The 17,331-nt window shown below is 42.3% G+C and overlaps 1 protein-coding gene across 1 annotated transcript in view; it reads left to right on the plus strand.

The window, feature by feature from the left end:
- LOC141171936 (IgGFc-binding protein-like) overlaps positions 1 to 17,331 on the plus strand; it is an 89,557-nt gene that overhangs the window by 34,364 nt on the left and 37,862 nt on the right. The window contains exons 2-8 of the mRNA XM_073655647.1: positions 4,512 to 4,565; positions 6,121 to 7,344; positions 7,446 to 7,783; positions 8,529 to 8,798; positions 10,823 to 11,120; positions 11,208 to 11,806; positions 12,174 to 12,741. Coding sequence (XP_073511748.1) covers positions 4,514 to 4,565; positions 6,121 to 7,344; positions 7,446 to 7,783; positions 8,529 to 8,798; positions 10,823 to 11,120; positions 11,208 to 11,806; positions 12,174 to 12,741 — 3,349 coding nt within the window. The 5' untranslated portion in view covers positions 4,512 to 4,513. The remainder of the gene's footprint in view (positions 1 to 4,511; positions 4,566 to 6,120; positions 7,345 to 7,445; positions 7,784 to 8,528; positions 8,799 to 10,822; positions 11,121 to 11,207; positions 11,807 to 12,173; positions 12,742 to 17,331) is intronic.

Genomic DNA, 17,331 nt, shown 5'->3' on the forward strand with positions numbered 1-17,331 from the left:
GCTATCGATGTCGGACAGCGCTCAGCACCAGCTGGTGTTACCACCTCCAAAGAAAATGATGACCTGCCAATCACGCTGGCTGTTGCGGGTAAAGAGGTGGCAGGTCTGCGCCCCAAAACAGGTGTGACTGCTGTCCCCCCAGTCACAGAGGATGAAGAGGCTGCGGATGCACAAGATATGGCAGACGGTGGTTGGCCCGGCCGGCTAGGCCGCATTGTAGCACACTGAGCTTCCCACTGCAACTTATGCTTCGTGTCCATGTGCCGGTTCATGCATGAAGTACTCAAACTATGTATTTTTTGGCCTCTACTTAGCTTTTGCTTACAAATGTTACAGATAACACGAGTTGGGTCATCTTTATCGATCTGAAAAAATGCCCAGGCTATGCAAGGCTTAGCACCCATGCGACCTGAAGAGCCACCACGACTTGTGGTGAGAGGCAGAGTTGTGTTTGAGGATGCAGTTGTTGATGTGCTTCCAGTACTACGTCTCTGTCCAGGAAGGCGCAACCTGACCTCGTCGTCACTAGCATCTTCCTCCACCTCCTCTGCTGACCTCATCTCTTGGCTAACTGTGGGTTGACAGTAAGTGGGATCTCCAACCTCATCATCATCACCCTGTGCGTTATCACACCCGTCGTCCTCAGAGCCAACCTGTTCCTGCCCTGACAAAAAACTAAAGTTGTCGCTCCAATCAGGTATTTGAGTCTCATCATCGTCTTCCTCATTGTCTCCACCAACAGGAGTTACAGTTTGGGAATGAGGGTCTACATTATGGTCAGAACCTTCTGCGTCTGGTCCTGGATCCGACTCATAAAGATTCTGGGCATCAGTGCAGATCATTTCCTCGTCTGGATTCACAGAAGCGCTGGAGTCGACCTCTGATTCCCAGGCTATAGTATGAGTAAACAGCTCTGCAGACTCAACCATCTGTTCTACCTCATACTCAGACGGGCAGCTGGAGATTTGGGAGCTGTGAGGAAGCAAGTGCGATTGGGGTGACACCTTTGAGGACTGGAGTATTTGTGATGTTGAAGTTGATGTGGAGGAGAGCCCACTTAAAGGAGCACTTGATATCCGTTGAAGCACCTGCTGTTTTTGTGCCTCATCTGGAATTTGTAGCGATTGGCGTGGCCGTAAGAAAGGGATCTTATCACATTGTCCGCTAAAAGAAGTAGACATTTTAGTTTGGCTGGAAGATGGTCTTTCTTCTGCAGATGTTACTGTTGCTTTAACACCTACCCCACGGACACAACCTTTTTTCCCCTTCCCAACACGCCTATTCCCCTTTCCACCAGCAGCAGGCCTTTTTCCACTCATTTTGGTGGTTAACTAATTCACAATTCTGGAGTTGTTTGCACAAAAAAACAATGGATGGGAACCGAGCAGAGCTGAGTGGCCAAACTGTGGTATTAGGCCAAAACTATTGACTGGGTTAGATGGAGAAAAAAATTATATTCGATTTGCAACCTGATGGAGGTCAGTATAGATGGACTAATAGAACAAGTCCCACACACAGCTAGAAGCCCAAATATTTTTTCAGAGGTAGATGCAGAAAAAAAAATATATTCAGTTTGCAACCTGATGGAGGTCAGTATAGATGGACTAATAGAGAAAGTCCCACACACTGCTAGAAGGCCAAATATTTTTTCAGAGCTAGATGCAGAAAAAAATTATATTCAGTTTGCAACCTGATGGAGGTCAGTATAGATGGACTAATAGAACAAGTCCCACACACTGCTAGAAGGCCAAATATTTTTTCAGAGGTAGATGCAGATAAAAATTATTTTTAATTTGCAACCTGATGGAGGTCAGTATAGATGGACTAATAGAGAAAGTCCCACACACTGCTAGAAGGCCAAATATTTTTTCAGAGCTAGATGCAGATAAAAAAAATTTTTAATTTGCAACCTGATGGAGGTCAGTATAGATGGACTAATAGAGAAAGTCCCACACACTACTAGAAGGCCAAAGATTTTTTCAGAGCTAGATGCAGAAAAAAATTATATTCAGTTTGCAACCTGATGGAGGTCAGTATAGATGGACTAATAGAACAAGTCCCACACACAGCTAGAAGCCCAAATATTTTTTCAGAGCTAGATGCAGATAAAAATTATTTTTAATTTGCAACCTGATGGAGGTCAGTATAGATGGACTAATAGAGAAAGTCCCACACACTGCTAGAAGGCCAAATATTTTTTCAGAGCTAGATGCAGATAAAAATTATTTTTAATTTGCAACCTGATGGAGGTCAGTATAGATGGACTAATAGAGAAAGTCCCACACACAGCTAGAAGGCCAACTATTTTTTCAGAGCTAGATGCAGAAAAAAATTATATTCAGTTTGCAACCTGATGGAGGTCTGTATAGATGGATTAATAGAGAAAGTCCCACACACAGCTAGAATCCCAAATATTTTTTCAGAGCTAGATGCAGAAAAAAATTATATTCAGTTTGCAACCTGATGGAGGTCAGTATAGATGGATTAATAGAACAAGTCCCACACACATCTAGAAGCCCAATATTTTTTCAGAGGTAGATGCAGAAAAAAAATATATTCAGTTTGCAACCTGATGGAGGTCTGTATAGATGGATTAATAGAACAAGTCCCACACACAGCTAGAAGCCCAATATTTTTTCAGAGGTAGATGCAGAAAAAAAATATATTCAGTTTGCAACCTGATGGAGGTCAGTATAGATGGACTAATAGAGAAAGTCCCACACACTGCTAGAAGGCCAAATATTTTTTCAGAGCTAGATGCAGAAAAAAATTATATTCAGTTTGCAACCTGATGGAGGTCTGTATAGATGGACTAATAGACCAAGTCCCACACACAGCTAGAAGCCGAAATATTTTTTCAGAGGTAGATGCAGATAAAAATTATTTTTAATTTGCAACCTGATGGAGGTCAGTATAGATGGACTAATAGAGAAAGTCCCACACACAGCTAGAAGCTGAAATATTTTTTCAGATCTAGATGCAGATAAAAATTATTTTTAATTTGCAACCTGATGGAGGTCAGTATAGATGGACTAATAGAGAAAGTCCCACACACTGCTAGAAGGCCAAATATTTTTTCAGAGCTAGATGCAGAAAAAAATTATATTCAGTTTGCAACCTGATGGAGGTCAGTATAGATGGACTAATAGACCAAGTCCCACACACTGCTAGAAGGCCAAATATTTTTTCAGAGCTAGATGCAGAAAAAAATTATATTCAATTTGCAACCTGATGGAGGTCAGTATAGATGGACTAATAGAATGATGCTATGCCCAAAAGATTTTACTTCACTAGGTGCAGTAAAAAAATTGGTATTCTATACACAGGTGGTATATCTTGCAACACAGATAGACTACTCCACTGACTAACACACACTGCAATAGGCCAAAAAGGATTAGCTTTGCTAGATTCAGCCAAATGCTGTGAAAAAAACTTGCACAGCACTGGCACAGACCTGCCTGGCAAAAACTGATAGGAACTGATGTAACCTAGTCCTGAAAAGGACTGCAATTACAATTAGTCTTTACTCCCACAATCTATCTATTTAAGAGCACAGACCTGCCTGATAAAAGTCGTAGGAAATGCTGTAACCTAGTCCTTAAAAGGACTGCAATCACAACTATTCCCTACTCCCAAGCTATCTGTAGATTTATGCGAAAATTGGCTTGAAATTAACAAGGTATAGCGCACACAGCAACAGCGGTGCCGTCTAACACGCAGCTGCAGCAGTGAGAAAATGGTGGCGACGGGGAAAATGGCTTGGTCTTATAGGGCAAGGACATGTGACATACACTGCCAATGACACATGCCCTTGCTTGTGTGAAAAAAAGCACTTCGCTCCATGTGTGCGCTGCTGATAGGCTGACAGATTGCACCTCCCCACTGTAAATGCGGGAAAGAGAAAAAAAAATGGAGATCTTCATTGTTCCTGCAGAGATCCATCCCCTGCCCCTCCCCCCACCCCGCTGTACACTCAAACTGCGTATTAACATTAATTTTCATCATTACTGAGAAAAAATCCAGTTATGATTTTGGTGCACGAACAGTTATCGAACATAACCTCGAACAGCCGAATTTTTCTCAAATCGTTCGTGTTCGCCGAACGGCTCGAACACCGCCCAAAACAGCTCGAATTTGAGATTGGCGAACAGTTCGAGTAGAACAACGCTCATCTCTAATAATGACACTGACACTCGGGGTACAGGATAATGAGACTCAGGGAACAGGATAATGACACTGACACTTGGGGTACAAGATAATGTTACTGACAGTCGGGTACAGGATAATGACACTGACACTCGGTGTACAGAATATGACTCTCGGGGTACAGGATAATGAAACTGACACTTGGGGTACAGGATAATGACACTGACACTCGGTGAACAGAAAATGACTCTCGGGATACAGGATAATGACACTGACACTTGGGGTACAAGGCAGGTTTATTACTTATCTTTCCTGGTTTGTCTTTTAATATATATTAATGTTTCTTTCTCTCCTTTTCTTTTTAGATATGGGGGCCCTCTGGATTGTTCACTTTTGCTTGTGGGGTGCATTTTTTTGTGGTAAGATCTAAAATATCAATGATTATATTATCATTAAAATAACTTACCAAACAAAATGATTGGAATAAATTATTTTACTAACATTCTATGATTTCTTCCTAGATATATGGTATATATTAGAATATTCTAATCTATTGTAATGCAATGACTGTGCCTGCCACTAGATGGCACTCTTAGGATTGCATTTCCATATGTAATGGCTGGAGTCTTCCTAAGAGCACACCATGTGGTGAGAGAAGGAATTACTGGCCATTGTTTGTAAAAATTTATAATTCCGCTTTTTTGCTGAACATTTAATAGCACAAGTCAGAAGAAGAAGAAAATATATTTATATGTATTAATATACACGTTTTCATTGTTTTCCTTCCACCTACAGACTGTCCTTGCCTCCCTTAATTATTTCTTTGGACACATAGCTTTATTGCCATGATTAATAAAAACTGTAATTTTGCACCCCAATCTTGATGAAGGGTTTGGTAGCATAAGATGCACCCAATTCATTAAAGGGTTTAGTCCCATCTTCGTAGATCAGAGTTGTTGGATAGTGCTTGTAAAGTTAAACATTTTTGTAATTTACTGTTAAATAATATTTGCAGTCGTTTTTGAGATATTAACAATTTTTTTTGTTTATATCTTGTTACCTAGGTGACCGACCACCTCTGCTGTCTAGTTTGTAAACAATGCCTGAAGCTGTCCGGGATTAGGGGTTAAAATCATGCCCCAGCGATCCTGCAATGCTTACAATCTCAATAGAAAATAGCTTGGAAGCAGTTTGCATTTTTGGCCACTGTTGCACAGCAGTGATGGTCGGTCTCCCAAGAAAAAAGCTGTACCCAAAAGAAAAGTGTCAATATTTTAATAAACAGTAAACTGCAAAAAGTCCTATCCAACAATATCCTTCTAGGAAGATGGCAATAATCCTTTTAAGAGGTGCCTCTTAATGAATTTAGTGCATCTTTCACTGCCTTCTGCCTGAAATGGACTATTGCCAGGAACTTAGTCCACTTCTGTCTTAATTTACTCCACTTTTGTTGTCTCAGTTAGGCTAAATTTGTTGACCGTGCCCGGCTATGCTCACTCCCCTTCCTGGCTACGCTCACTCCCCTTCCTGGCTATACTCACTCTACTTCGTGGCTATGCTCACTCTACTTCACGGCTAAGCTCCAACCACTTTTCAAAAAGTTGAGGGAGATATCCAGGACTGGTGAAAAATTGCCAAAAATGTTTTTAGGCTAGAAAATTGTTGAATAATTAATCCCTTATAGGTTTTCTGGCCACAAGCAGAGATGCATCATCTGTCCAATGACTGGTCGACACGTAGAGAACCAAGTGAATGTAGTGAAGCTGCAGGCTCATGTCACAGTAACAGTGCCAGTCTGCCCACAATACTGCCAGGGCATCATCAAGTTAGAGACACTTTAAAGCTCAATTGGAGTGGAGTGTGGATGGGTCCTAAATGCGTTGACATCCACTTGAAGTCCAAACTAATGTGTTGTGAAACATCGCATTTTACATGATCGAATAAAGATTTATTGTTTACATTTTTGCTTTTCAGATTTCGGAAGGGCGTTTCTAATCGGAGATGAGTTTATCACAACTTATTTGCAAAATGGGCCCCCGAACGTAAGTAATCAAAACAAGGATCTCCGGATAAGTGGCACCAAGGACAAGACCAACGTTACGATTGAAGTCCTAGGAGGAACTTACAAGAGAACCATTAGTGTTGGAAGTAAAACAACAGTCTCCATAACTCTGCCTGAGTCTGTGGAGATTAGAGGAAACGTGAATTTCAATAACCTGGTCTATGTGACCTCTGACGCACCCATCAGCGTCCTTTCAATGAACTCCAGATACCAAAGCGCAGAGACTTCAGTTGTGTTCCCATTGTCCGCATTGGGAACAGAATATTACTTAGTAACACCAAAAACTGGGGCTTCGGGAACTTCGAAGGTTTTTGCAGTCATGGCAGGAAAGGAAGACACCTCAATTGAAATTCACACCAAAGGTTCGGTCCAAGTCAACGGTCAAAGGCATGCAGCTAACAGCGTTTTTACCATTAATCTTGAAGCCTTTCATGGAGCCCAAGTGTTGAGTTCTGATGATTTGACAGGTTCCCAGCTGATTTCTACAAAACCTGTGGCTGTATTATCTGGACACACATGTGCCCAAAAGAATACCATGTGCAATCACGTCTACGAGCAGCTTCAACCAGACTCGAGCTGGGGAAAACACTTTTTTGTCATCCCACTCTCTTTTCAGCAGAACACAGACTTGGTTTATGTTGTTGCAGCCGGCAAAACTGAAGTCAACTACTTTCTTGATGCAGCCGAAAAAAAAGAAAACATGGTGGCCGGCCAGGTATTGGAAATAGAACTGTCAAAGACGCCATTGAGAATTGAAGCAAGTAATCCTGTACAAGTCACTTTCTTCAACACTGGTGGAAGAGGCAAGAGGTTTGAGTATGACCCATTTATGATGAATATCATAGACCTTGACAGTTATTGCAGCTCTTACTACTTGTACGGCCAACGTGGCATTGATAACTATGCAATCATCATAGCAGAGAGATCCTCAATTGCAGAAATTAGATTTGATGGAAGATCCATCCAGAACCTGAAATGGACAGAAATCCCCGGAACAGACTTCAGTTGGCTTGAACACAACTATGGAAACAGTCTCACATCTCACAGAGTCGAACATCCAAGCAAAGCGTTTGGTCTACAAAGTGTTGGCATTGGGTCAACCTTTAGTTATGGCTCTCCAGGAACATGTGTAAAAGGTAAAGTTATTTATACATTTTAGAACTTTTACATTTCAAGGTCATACCTCTAGTGTGAAAGTCAAGAGATTTGCAACATTTTATGTCTTTTGTTCACTTAGAATCGGGACCATCCTGCCGAAATACTCTGTGTCATCCTCGCCAAGTTTGCGCCATGGAGAGCGGAAAACCAAAATGCGTCAAACCACAGGTGGACTTGTGCTGGGCTTCAGGAGATCCACATTTCCGTACTTGGGACAAAAAATACTTTGATTTCATGGGCACATGCACATACACCTTTGCCACGGTGTGCGGAGATGTCGAAGACCTTCCAAAGTTTACTGTTCGAATAAAGAACGATAATCGAGGCAATGCGCGAGTTTCCTACGTGGGTCAGGTCGTCATGCTTTCAGGTCCCCACACGATTACAATCAGGAAAGGAGAATTTGGTCGCGTAAGGGTGAGTAATGAATATTATTTAACCCCTTTTATTACTCCAAAAATGGTTCCTTGTATAAATTTAATTCCCTGCCTCAAGAATGTAGAGAGCCCAAGAACAAAATTGAAATGCGTCCTTCATTCCAGGACGTCTCTTTTATAAGTTGCCTGAAACTTTCCCCTACCTAATTTGAAATATAGTGGAAGTCTATCAAAAGTGGCAGGTCTTCTAGGCAAGGAGCACAGTGCCAACAAGCTCTTTGCTTTAGAACTGTAAGCGCTGCTTTGAAGCTGGACTGTCCAATGCTGTGTCTGCGGGGTGCACAGTTCAGGTAAGCGGTGCAACAATGCACCTGGTCCAAGCTGTCAATTAGGCATTAAGGAGGAATATGGGAGACTAGGGAGCTTCTGAAAAGCTTAAATTAGATGACCCCTTTAAGGCATATCTAGTTCCATACCCAAAGCTGTAACCTGAAGGTCCTCAGCTCCAATGCAACATCTGGATTAGGACACCCAGCTGCCATGTGACATATGTAATTATGCAATCTTCCTATTTGGAGGAAAAGCTTTGGACCCCTTTAGGCACCAGGGTCTGCTCACCCTACACCCCCTATAGCTATGTCCCTTGCCCATGCATCTATCATGATCCCAAACCCATTGATTCCCATTACCGAATCTGCCTAATGCTGCAGATACTGATAGAGAAACGAGGTAAGACCTATCAGAAATGTATCCACTTTTCCAAACATTTTATCTATTTTTCCCAGGTGGATAACGCGCTGAGACAACTCCCCATTTTACTGTTGAATGGGACCTTGGTGCTTTTCCAGAGTGGTAACACGGTAGTGGTGCAGCTGGGGAACGATATGCAGCTGTTATATGACTGGAATCATTATCTGCTGATGGAACTGACCAGACGTTATGTTGGGAAAATGTGCGGCATGTGCGGAAACTATAACCAGGATCCAACAGATGATTTCCAAACACCTGAGAAAATGCTGGCTCAAAACTCTATTGCCTTTGGTGCTAGCTGGATGGTAAGACAAACCCATATGTGATATTCTTCATGTGAGCTATTTATGTGTTTTTTTGCATTATACTTACAGTAGCTTCTAACCTATGGCTCCTCAGTTGTTGCAAAACTTTAAAACCTATCAAGTTATAGAGACCAAGAACCTTTTTATTCTTGATGTTATTAATTATTGCAAACATTTATTCTTTTGCATTCAGCTTTCCATCTTTCAATTTTTTCTGACATTTAGCCTCAACACCAAGAGTAATGGTAAAATAAACCGGACTCAACTGAGTTTCTTACTTAACATTAAGAGGTAGCCAGGATACCCCTTGACCAATAATAGCCATCTTCGTTGCCAGTCTGTGAAAATAGAGCACTTTTTTCCCCTGTCCGTCAAACAAATTTGATGTGTGATTTTTTGGAAGAGACTTGTACACATTTGTATACCTGTATATATCACCCTTTATAGTTCACAGTGAATGCAGCTAAGGTTTACATATAGGATTTATGTTCTATAGACATTTATCACTTATAATCTTAAAGATGCATTATGGTCATCTAATGAGTCCATATAAAAAAGTTAACTATACATACATATTTGAGAAGTTGTTGTCATGGGGATACCGTGACAGAGAGGGACCAGAAGACAGGGGTTAATCTATTCAGTTGAAACTCCTGGAGCTTTCCTGCTTAGATAGTCTCAGCTGTTCAATGTTAGCCACTCCCCTCTGCTATACATTCTCACCTCTGGCACTTAGGGTTAGTTCTTACTGCCTGGTGTGGAGTTGGAGGTATAGTTCGTTGTTGGAGTTGGCATTTGGAGATTGTTTAGGAGATTGCTGCTTGGAGTTTTGTCTGTGTGCACATCCTCATCCTCTCCTATTTTGGTTTCTCCGTCCTTTATCTTCCGTGTGTCCCACTCTGTTGTTTGGTGAGTGTATTTTGTATGGTTGGTATTTTCATGTATCCCTGCCCATCTTCCCTTGTTTGTCTGGTTAGTGTGTTCCTATACACCTCAGCTTCCCACTAGCCTTGGTGGGGGAGGGAACAGATAAGGGTTGATATAGAAACATAGCAAGGCACCTGAACCTTCATCTCCACCTTCAGAAGTAATCCGGGGGAAAGGGATAGACTAGGGCGCCTCTAGTTATAGGGACCTGGTTAGTGCCCATAGTCGTAACACCATCGTGACAGCTGTCCAGAAAAAAAAAGTTGACAACTCTGGATGCTCCTCCCATGAAGAGCCTCCATATTATATTTTAGTGATTGCTAAGCATTCAATATACAGGAAAGAAATAAAGCTTGATCCCTTAATCTCAAACTGTGCCTCCACATGGTTCTTGGTCTTGGAATAATCAGTAGAGGACAAAGCCTTCCTTCATTTATGTATTTCATCATTTATGTTTGCTTACTGCATAAATCACTGATTATAGTAACTTATTAATTACCTCTTGACCAATAAGAGCTCTTCTGTATCAAGGGTGTCTCTCCCATGAAGAACCTCCAGATTATCTTTTGGTGATTACTAAGCTCCCAACATACAAAAAATAAATAGTTTTTTCCCCTATAATCCAAACTATGCATCCACATAGTTCTTAGTCTTGGCTTAATAATGACATCTTATGAAAATAAATAGCTCTGCTTGTATCAAGATTGCCCCCCCCCCCCCTCCATGAATCTCTAGAATATATTTTGGTGGTTACTAAGCAGTCAGCATGCAAGAAAAAAGTATAGTTTGATACTCTATAATCTGGAACTGTGCTTCAAATGGCTTGTTAATAACCCTATGTCCAATGAGAGCTCAGCTTGTAGCAAGATTGACCCTCCCATGAAGAACCTCTGCATTATTAGAGCTTGATACCCTATAATCTAGAGCTGGGCTTCCAAATGGTTCTTGGTGTTAGCACTAGAAGATAAAGCCTTCTCTTGTTTATGGACCTCATCTTTAATGGTGAACTAATACATAAACCACTGATAATAATACCTTGTTGGTGACCTATTATGTCTACGCATTGGGTAAAGGTCTGTTCTTCTTCATACATGTAGGTAGAAGACAACACAGTTTGTTGGAATGACTGCCGTGGTCCTTGTTTGAGTTGTCCTTCAAGCTCTGCTGAAAAGTACTCATCCGTTGACTACTGTGGACTCATCAGTAAAGATGATGGTCCTTTTAGTGACTGCCACACTATTGTTGACCCCAAGATGTACCTTGAAAACTGTGTCTTTGATGTGTGCATCAATGGTGGCTTCAAAATGATTCTCTGTGATGCTTTCCAAGCTTATGCTGAAACTTGTCAACGAGCAGGAGTAGCTATTAAGGATTGGAGACAGGTTGCTGGATGTCGTAAGTGCAGACCACATAGACATAAGGTTAATTTTCAAAATTAAAAATGTATTTTTGTAAATCGGGATGTTTTCATTATTTTTTCAGCATTGCAGTGTCCAAGCGACAGTTCCTACCAGCTATGCGGAAAGGGTTGCCCAGCCACCTGTGAAAATACAGAAGGTCCACCTGACTGCTTACAGCCATGTGTGGAGACTTGCCAATGTAACCCAGGATTTGTTTTAAGTGAAGGAAAGTGCATACCCAAATCAAATTGTGGATGTTCATATAATGGATTCACGTATGCCGCTAACGAGGCTTTCTGGAACGATAACGTATGCCAACAAAGGTGTGTGTGCAATGAGACAACCCTAAAAGTTGAATGCGAAAACAGTCCATGTGGGCCCCAAGAAGAATGCACAGTGAAAAACGGAATCCTAAATTGCTATCCCCAATCCTATGGCGTGTGCATGGCCTCTGGCGACCCACATTACATTTCCTTCGATGGAAGAAAGTTTGACTTTCAGGGTACTTGTGTCTATCAACTCACCGCCTTGTGTGACAAGAATCGTGGATTAACAGATTTCGAGATCTGGGTTAAAAATCAAAATCGAGGAAATGTAAGAGTCTCCTACACAACAGGGGTCCACATCAAAGCTTATGGCCTGGAGATTGAGGCCAGTAGACAGCATCCAAATAAAGTTATGGTAAGCATGACCACATAACATGAGAAATGTCTTCAAACATTTCTACAAGATCAATAAAAGGTCAAGAAGAACCACCAAAATAATCAAAAAATGATCCCACCAAAAAGAGCTGCCATCTTGAACGCCAAATTGAAATGGTTTTTAAAAGTTTTTAAGATTTAGGTTTAGAATAACTTTATATAAGTTTTCAGTATATTATTATTTTTAAAAAAATATTTTAAACAAATGTTTATGAAAACAAATTCTTAGAACTTTCATTGATGAACCATGAAAATTGGACCCAAATCACTAAATATTCAAATTTTAATTTAAAGATTTGAGTTACAATTCTGATTCCTTTTTTTCTTCACTTTTTTTCCGTTTGCAGATTAACAAGACACTTATAAAACTGCCGTTTAGATTCCCCAATGGCCAACTTTCCATCTATCGCAACCCTTGCGCGGCCGTCATCAGTTTTGGCTTTGGTGTTAAGGTCACCTTTGATTATAACAGTATTGTCAGGGTTGCTGTTCCCGGCACTTACGCCAATGCTTTGTGTGGTCTTTGTGGCAATTTTAATGGACTTCCCGGTGATGACTTAACACCCAAAGACGGAACAAGGCCTGTCGACCCCACTACATTTGGTAAGAGCTGGAAAGTTAAGGATGTACCCAGATGTAAAGATGATGGAGGTGCCATCTGTACTGAATTATCATCCGAAGAGAAGAGGCAGAAGGATGGAGGCAGTGAATGTGGCATCCTAGTGACCCCCAATGGGCCGTTCCGTGACTGTCACCCACTGGTGGATCCTGAGCCTTACTTCGAGAGCTGTGTGTATGATTACTGCATTCTGCAGAAGCGCCAGACCGTCTTCTGTTCTGTGATGAGCTCATATGTCATGGCGTGTCAAGAAGCAGGAGGGACCGTACATCCATGGCGGAGTCAAAACTTCTGTCGTAAGTGATTTTTTTTACAAAAACGTTTTATTTTTGTTCTCTTGATATCCTTAAGGTCAATGCTTCATATAGACTTACCCTACATCACCTACATGTAATGGAGGTCATATGGGAATTCATTATACAATCAGCTATGAGACAGAATAGGAGTAGAAATATGCTAGATAGATAATAGATATGAGACTGGTAGATTAGCTCTCTGTGCCAGAGAGAAAGAGAGAGTGAAAAAAAGAAACAGAGAAAGGAAGGAAAGAAGCAAGGAAGGAAAGAAAAAATAAAAAGAGACAGAAATAGGTAGAGATGGGAGGGAGAGACAGGGAGAGAGAAAGAAAGGAAGGAAGAAAGGAGGATGGCAGGAATAGAGAGATAGAGAGAGAGAGAGGTAGGGGATGGGAGGGAGAGACAGGAAGAGAAAAAGGAAGGAAGAAAGGAAGGAATGAATGTATGAAAAGAAGGAAGAAAGGAAGGAATAGAGAGAGAGAAGAAGAGTTATGGGGTAGGGAGGGAGAGACAGGGAGAGAGAGAGAGAAAGAAAGGAAGGAAGGATGGAAGGAAGGAAAAGAAAAAAGAGATAGAAAGCAAGCAAGAAAGAAAGAATGGTAAAGAGAGAGAGGGGTAGGGAGAGAGACAGGACACAAAAAAGGAAGGAAGGAAATAAGGAATAGAGAGAGAGAAATAGGTAGAGGGTAAGCAGGGAGAGACGGAAAAAGAAAGGAAGGAAGGACGGACGGACAGAAAGAAGGAAGAAATGGAAAGAGAGAGAAAGAGGTAGGGGGTAGGAAGGGAGAGACATAAAGAAATAAAAAAAGAATGAGAGACAGAAAGAAAGAAAGAAAGAAAGAAAGAAAGAAAGAAAGAAAGAAAGAAAGAAAGAAAGAAAGAAAGAAAGTAGGGCAAAGAGAGAGAAAAAGTTAGGGGGTAGGGAAAGAGAAACAGGACAAGACAAAAGGAAGGAAGGAATAGAAAAGAGAGAGAAATAGGTAGCGGGTAGGCAGGGAGAGAGAGGGAGAGAGAAAGGAAGGAAGAAATGGAAAGAGAGAGAAAGGGGTAGGCAGGGAAAGACAGGGAGAAAGGAAGGAAGGGTAGGGAGGGAGAGACAGGGAGAAATAAAGAAATAACTACTGTGCCCCTGAATATTATACTGCCCACATTGTCTCCCTGATTTTTATGATACATGATAGGAAACAGATAGATAATAGATAGATAATAGACAGATGATAGATAATAGATAGATAATAGATAGATAGATAGATAGATAGATAGATAATAGATGATAGATAATAGATAGATAATAGATAGTGTTGAGCGAGCATGCTTGACACTGCTCGGTACTCGCCTGAGCATCACGCTACTCGGGATGTTCGGCGAGCACCGTGCATTTCCGGGTTACTCGGGCGGGAGCTCGGGTCTCCGCCCTGCATGTTTGGCGCTCTTTACAGAGCCAATGAACATGCAGGGATTGCCAGCCAGTCACTGTAATGCCGAAGCCATGTTGGTTGTGGGCATTACATTGATTGGCTGGCCGCACAGCATCACCTCGAGTATTTAAAACTGGGCGCCACCATCTTGGACACAGTCGCCGGGGATCAGACAGCGCTGCTGATTTAGGGAGAGATATATACTGCGAAATAGTTAGTGTAGGGTCGGTAAAGGCTGCCAGATCAAACAAACAGTCCTTCTCAGGACTAATATCCATCCCAGATATCAGGCAGGCAGGCAGGCAGGCTGTATAGGAGATGCAGTGGTTATACCAGCAAACGCTGCATTACAGTCCTGTGTGCTCCTGTTGCTGAAATTGCTGGACTTAGCTCTAGGTCTCGGGGGCCAGGATAAATCCTTTTTTTTCATCTAAATCCTCTTTTTTTTCCTCCTTCACACTGTACAAATACCCGTCTTATTAACCTTTTGGTGTCCCCTCCCCCAAAAAAATAAATAAATAAAAGTGTGTCTGTGACAGTTCAGACACAAATATATCTGTTGAAAATAGTCTGGTGTAGGCCCAAGAAATACAAGTGTGGTTTTTCAGTTCCACGGTTCAAACCTCTGTATTATCCACTTTTGGGCCATTTGTATCTAAAAAAAAAATAGTTTGAGTGTGTCGCTCACTGTTTAGCCGCAAATATATATATTTAAAAAAGTCTGGTATACACCAGTAAATTATAACTGTGGTTTTGCTGTTCCACGGTAAAAAATCTCTATTATCCTGCTTTTGGCATTTTTTGCCGTAAAAAAAAAATAATAGTATCTCCCTGATTTTTCAGACACAAATATATCTGTTGAAAATAGTCTGGTGTAGGCCCGAGAAATAGAAGTGTGGTTTTGCAGTTCCATGGGTCAAATCTCTGTATTATCCTGCTTTTTTGCATTTTTTGCCGTAAAGAAAAACAGTAGTGTTTCCTGATTGTTCAGACACAAATATATCTGTTAAAAATAGTCTGGTGTATGCCCGAGAAATACAAGTGTGCTTTTGCTGTTCCACGGGTCAAATCTCTGTATTATCCTGCTTTTGGCATTTTTTGCCGTAAAGAAAAACAGTAGTAGTGTCTCCTGATTGTTCAGACACTGATATATCTGTTGAAAATAGTCTGGTGTAGGCCCGAGAAATACAAGTGTGGTTTTGCAGTTCCACGGGTCAAATCTCTGTATTATCCACTTTTGGGCCATTTTTACCTAAAAAAAACAGTTTGAGTGTGTCGCTCACTGTTCAGCCGCAAATATATCTATTTAAAATTTTCTGATATACCCCATTAAACAATAACTGTGGTTTTGCCATTCCACGGTAAAAAATCTCTATTATTCAGCTTTTGGTATTTTTTCTGTAAAGAAAAACAGTAATTGTTTCTCCCTGATTGTTCAGATTGTTCAAACGAGTCGGGTGTAGGCCAGAGAAATAGAACTGTGGTTTTCGTCTTCCACAGTTCTAATCTACTTTTTATTATCCTTTTTCCATTGATAGTGCGAGTGTAAGCTATTTTACTTCCTTTACAATGGGCAAGGCGCATGGCAAGGGACGTGGAAGTGGACGTTCTGGTGATGGTGCGTGCAGAGGACGGGGCCGTGGCCAAGGTGAAAATGTGCCACAACCAACAGCCACATCTTCTTGCTCCCACTTCTTGACCGAATTACTAGGGAAGCACAGAACAACACCAGTATTGCGAACTGATCAGTGTGAACAGGTTATTAATTGGATAGCAGATAATACTTCCAGTTACCTGGGCACCACCACCTCCGGTCTGTCTTCCACACGGTCAAGTTTTAGCAGCCGTGAGTCTCGACCGCATACTCCTCCTCACCCTGATGCTCCTTCCTCCAACCATGCCGAGTGTCGTCAGACAGAATCTGATCCCACACTTGGACACTCTGAAGAGCTGTTCACTGGTCCATTTCCATATTTGGGCCCCTCGCCTGCTCCGCTTGAAGTGGTGGAAGAGGAGATCCCATGTAGCGATGCCCAAATATTTGAACAGCCACGGCCACAGGAAGTCGACGCTGGCAATTTGTCACAAGAGGTGGATGACGAGACACAATTGCCACGAAGTGAGGAGTAGGAACGTGGTGCGCAACTGGAAGAGGAGGAGGTGGTGGATGATCTAGTAACTGACCCAACATGGCAGGAGGACACGCAGTGCGAGGCCAGCAGCACACAGGGGGAGGTAGGCAGAGTACCCCAACAGGCAGGAAGAAGCAGTGTGGTGGCCGCAAACAGAAGGCGGGCAACAGTTCCCCGTAACACCAACACGAGGGACGTTGCCAGTACAACCGGTAGGTCTTCCAGAGTCTGGAATTTATTTAAAGACTCTGCTGATAACCCCAAAAAGGCCATTTGTACCACCTGCCATGCCAGCATCAGCAAGGGTGACAAAACTACCAGCCTGACCACCACCAGCATGATCAAGCACATGGCAGCAAAGCACCCGACTTTGTGGGGCGAACCCCAGAGTCCACAACCAGTGTCAGCGGGTGTCACCACTGTTGTGTGTGCAAGGCAATCCCCTGTCCATACTGCATGCAAAGATGTCCCCACCTCTCAGTCTTCACTTGTTATGCCAGTTTCTCAAGAAACAGCATCAACGTCCACGTCCACGTCCCACCGCAGCGTTCAATTGTCCATATCCCAGACCTTTAAACGAAAGCGGAAATTCGCAGCTAACGCTCCACAGGCCACAGTCCTAAATTCGCACATTTCACGACTGCTAGCTTTGGAAATGCTGCCTTTTAGCCTGGTGGAGACGGAATCCTTCCACAACCTTATGGCGGTGGCCGTCCCTCGGTACTCGGTTCCCACTATTTTGCCTGGTGTGTCATCCCCGCACAACACAAGCACGTGTCCCAAAACATCTGCCGTGCCCTCAACAATGCAGTTACTGGGATAGTCCACCTGACAACGGACACGTGGACAAGTGCTTGTGGCCAGGGATGGTACATCTCCCTGACGGCACACTGGATAAACATAGTGGAAGCCGGGACCCAGTCGGACCTTGGGACGGAACACATCCTCCCCACACCGAGGATTGCGGGCCCTATGTCAGTCAGAGTTGCCCCCACAGTGTACAGCTCCTGTGCATCATCCTCCTTCTCCTCCTCCTCATG

This window comes from Phyllobates terribilis, unplaced genomic scaffold, assembly GCF_046119375.1.
Source record: "Phyllobates terribilis strain yellow unplaced genomic scaffold, ASM4611937v1 Scaffold_12__6_contigs__length_324123572, whole genome shotgun sequence".
NCBI lineage: Eukaryota > Metazoa > Chordata > Amphibia > Anura > Dendrobatidae > Phyllobates > Phyllobates terribilis.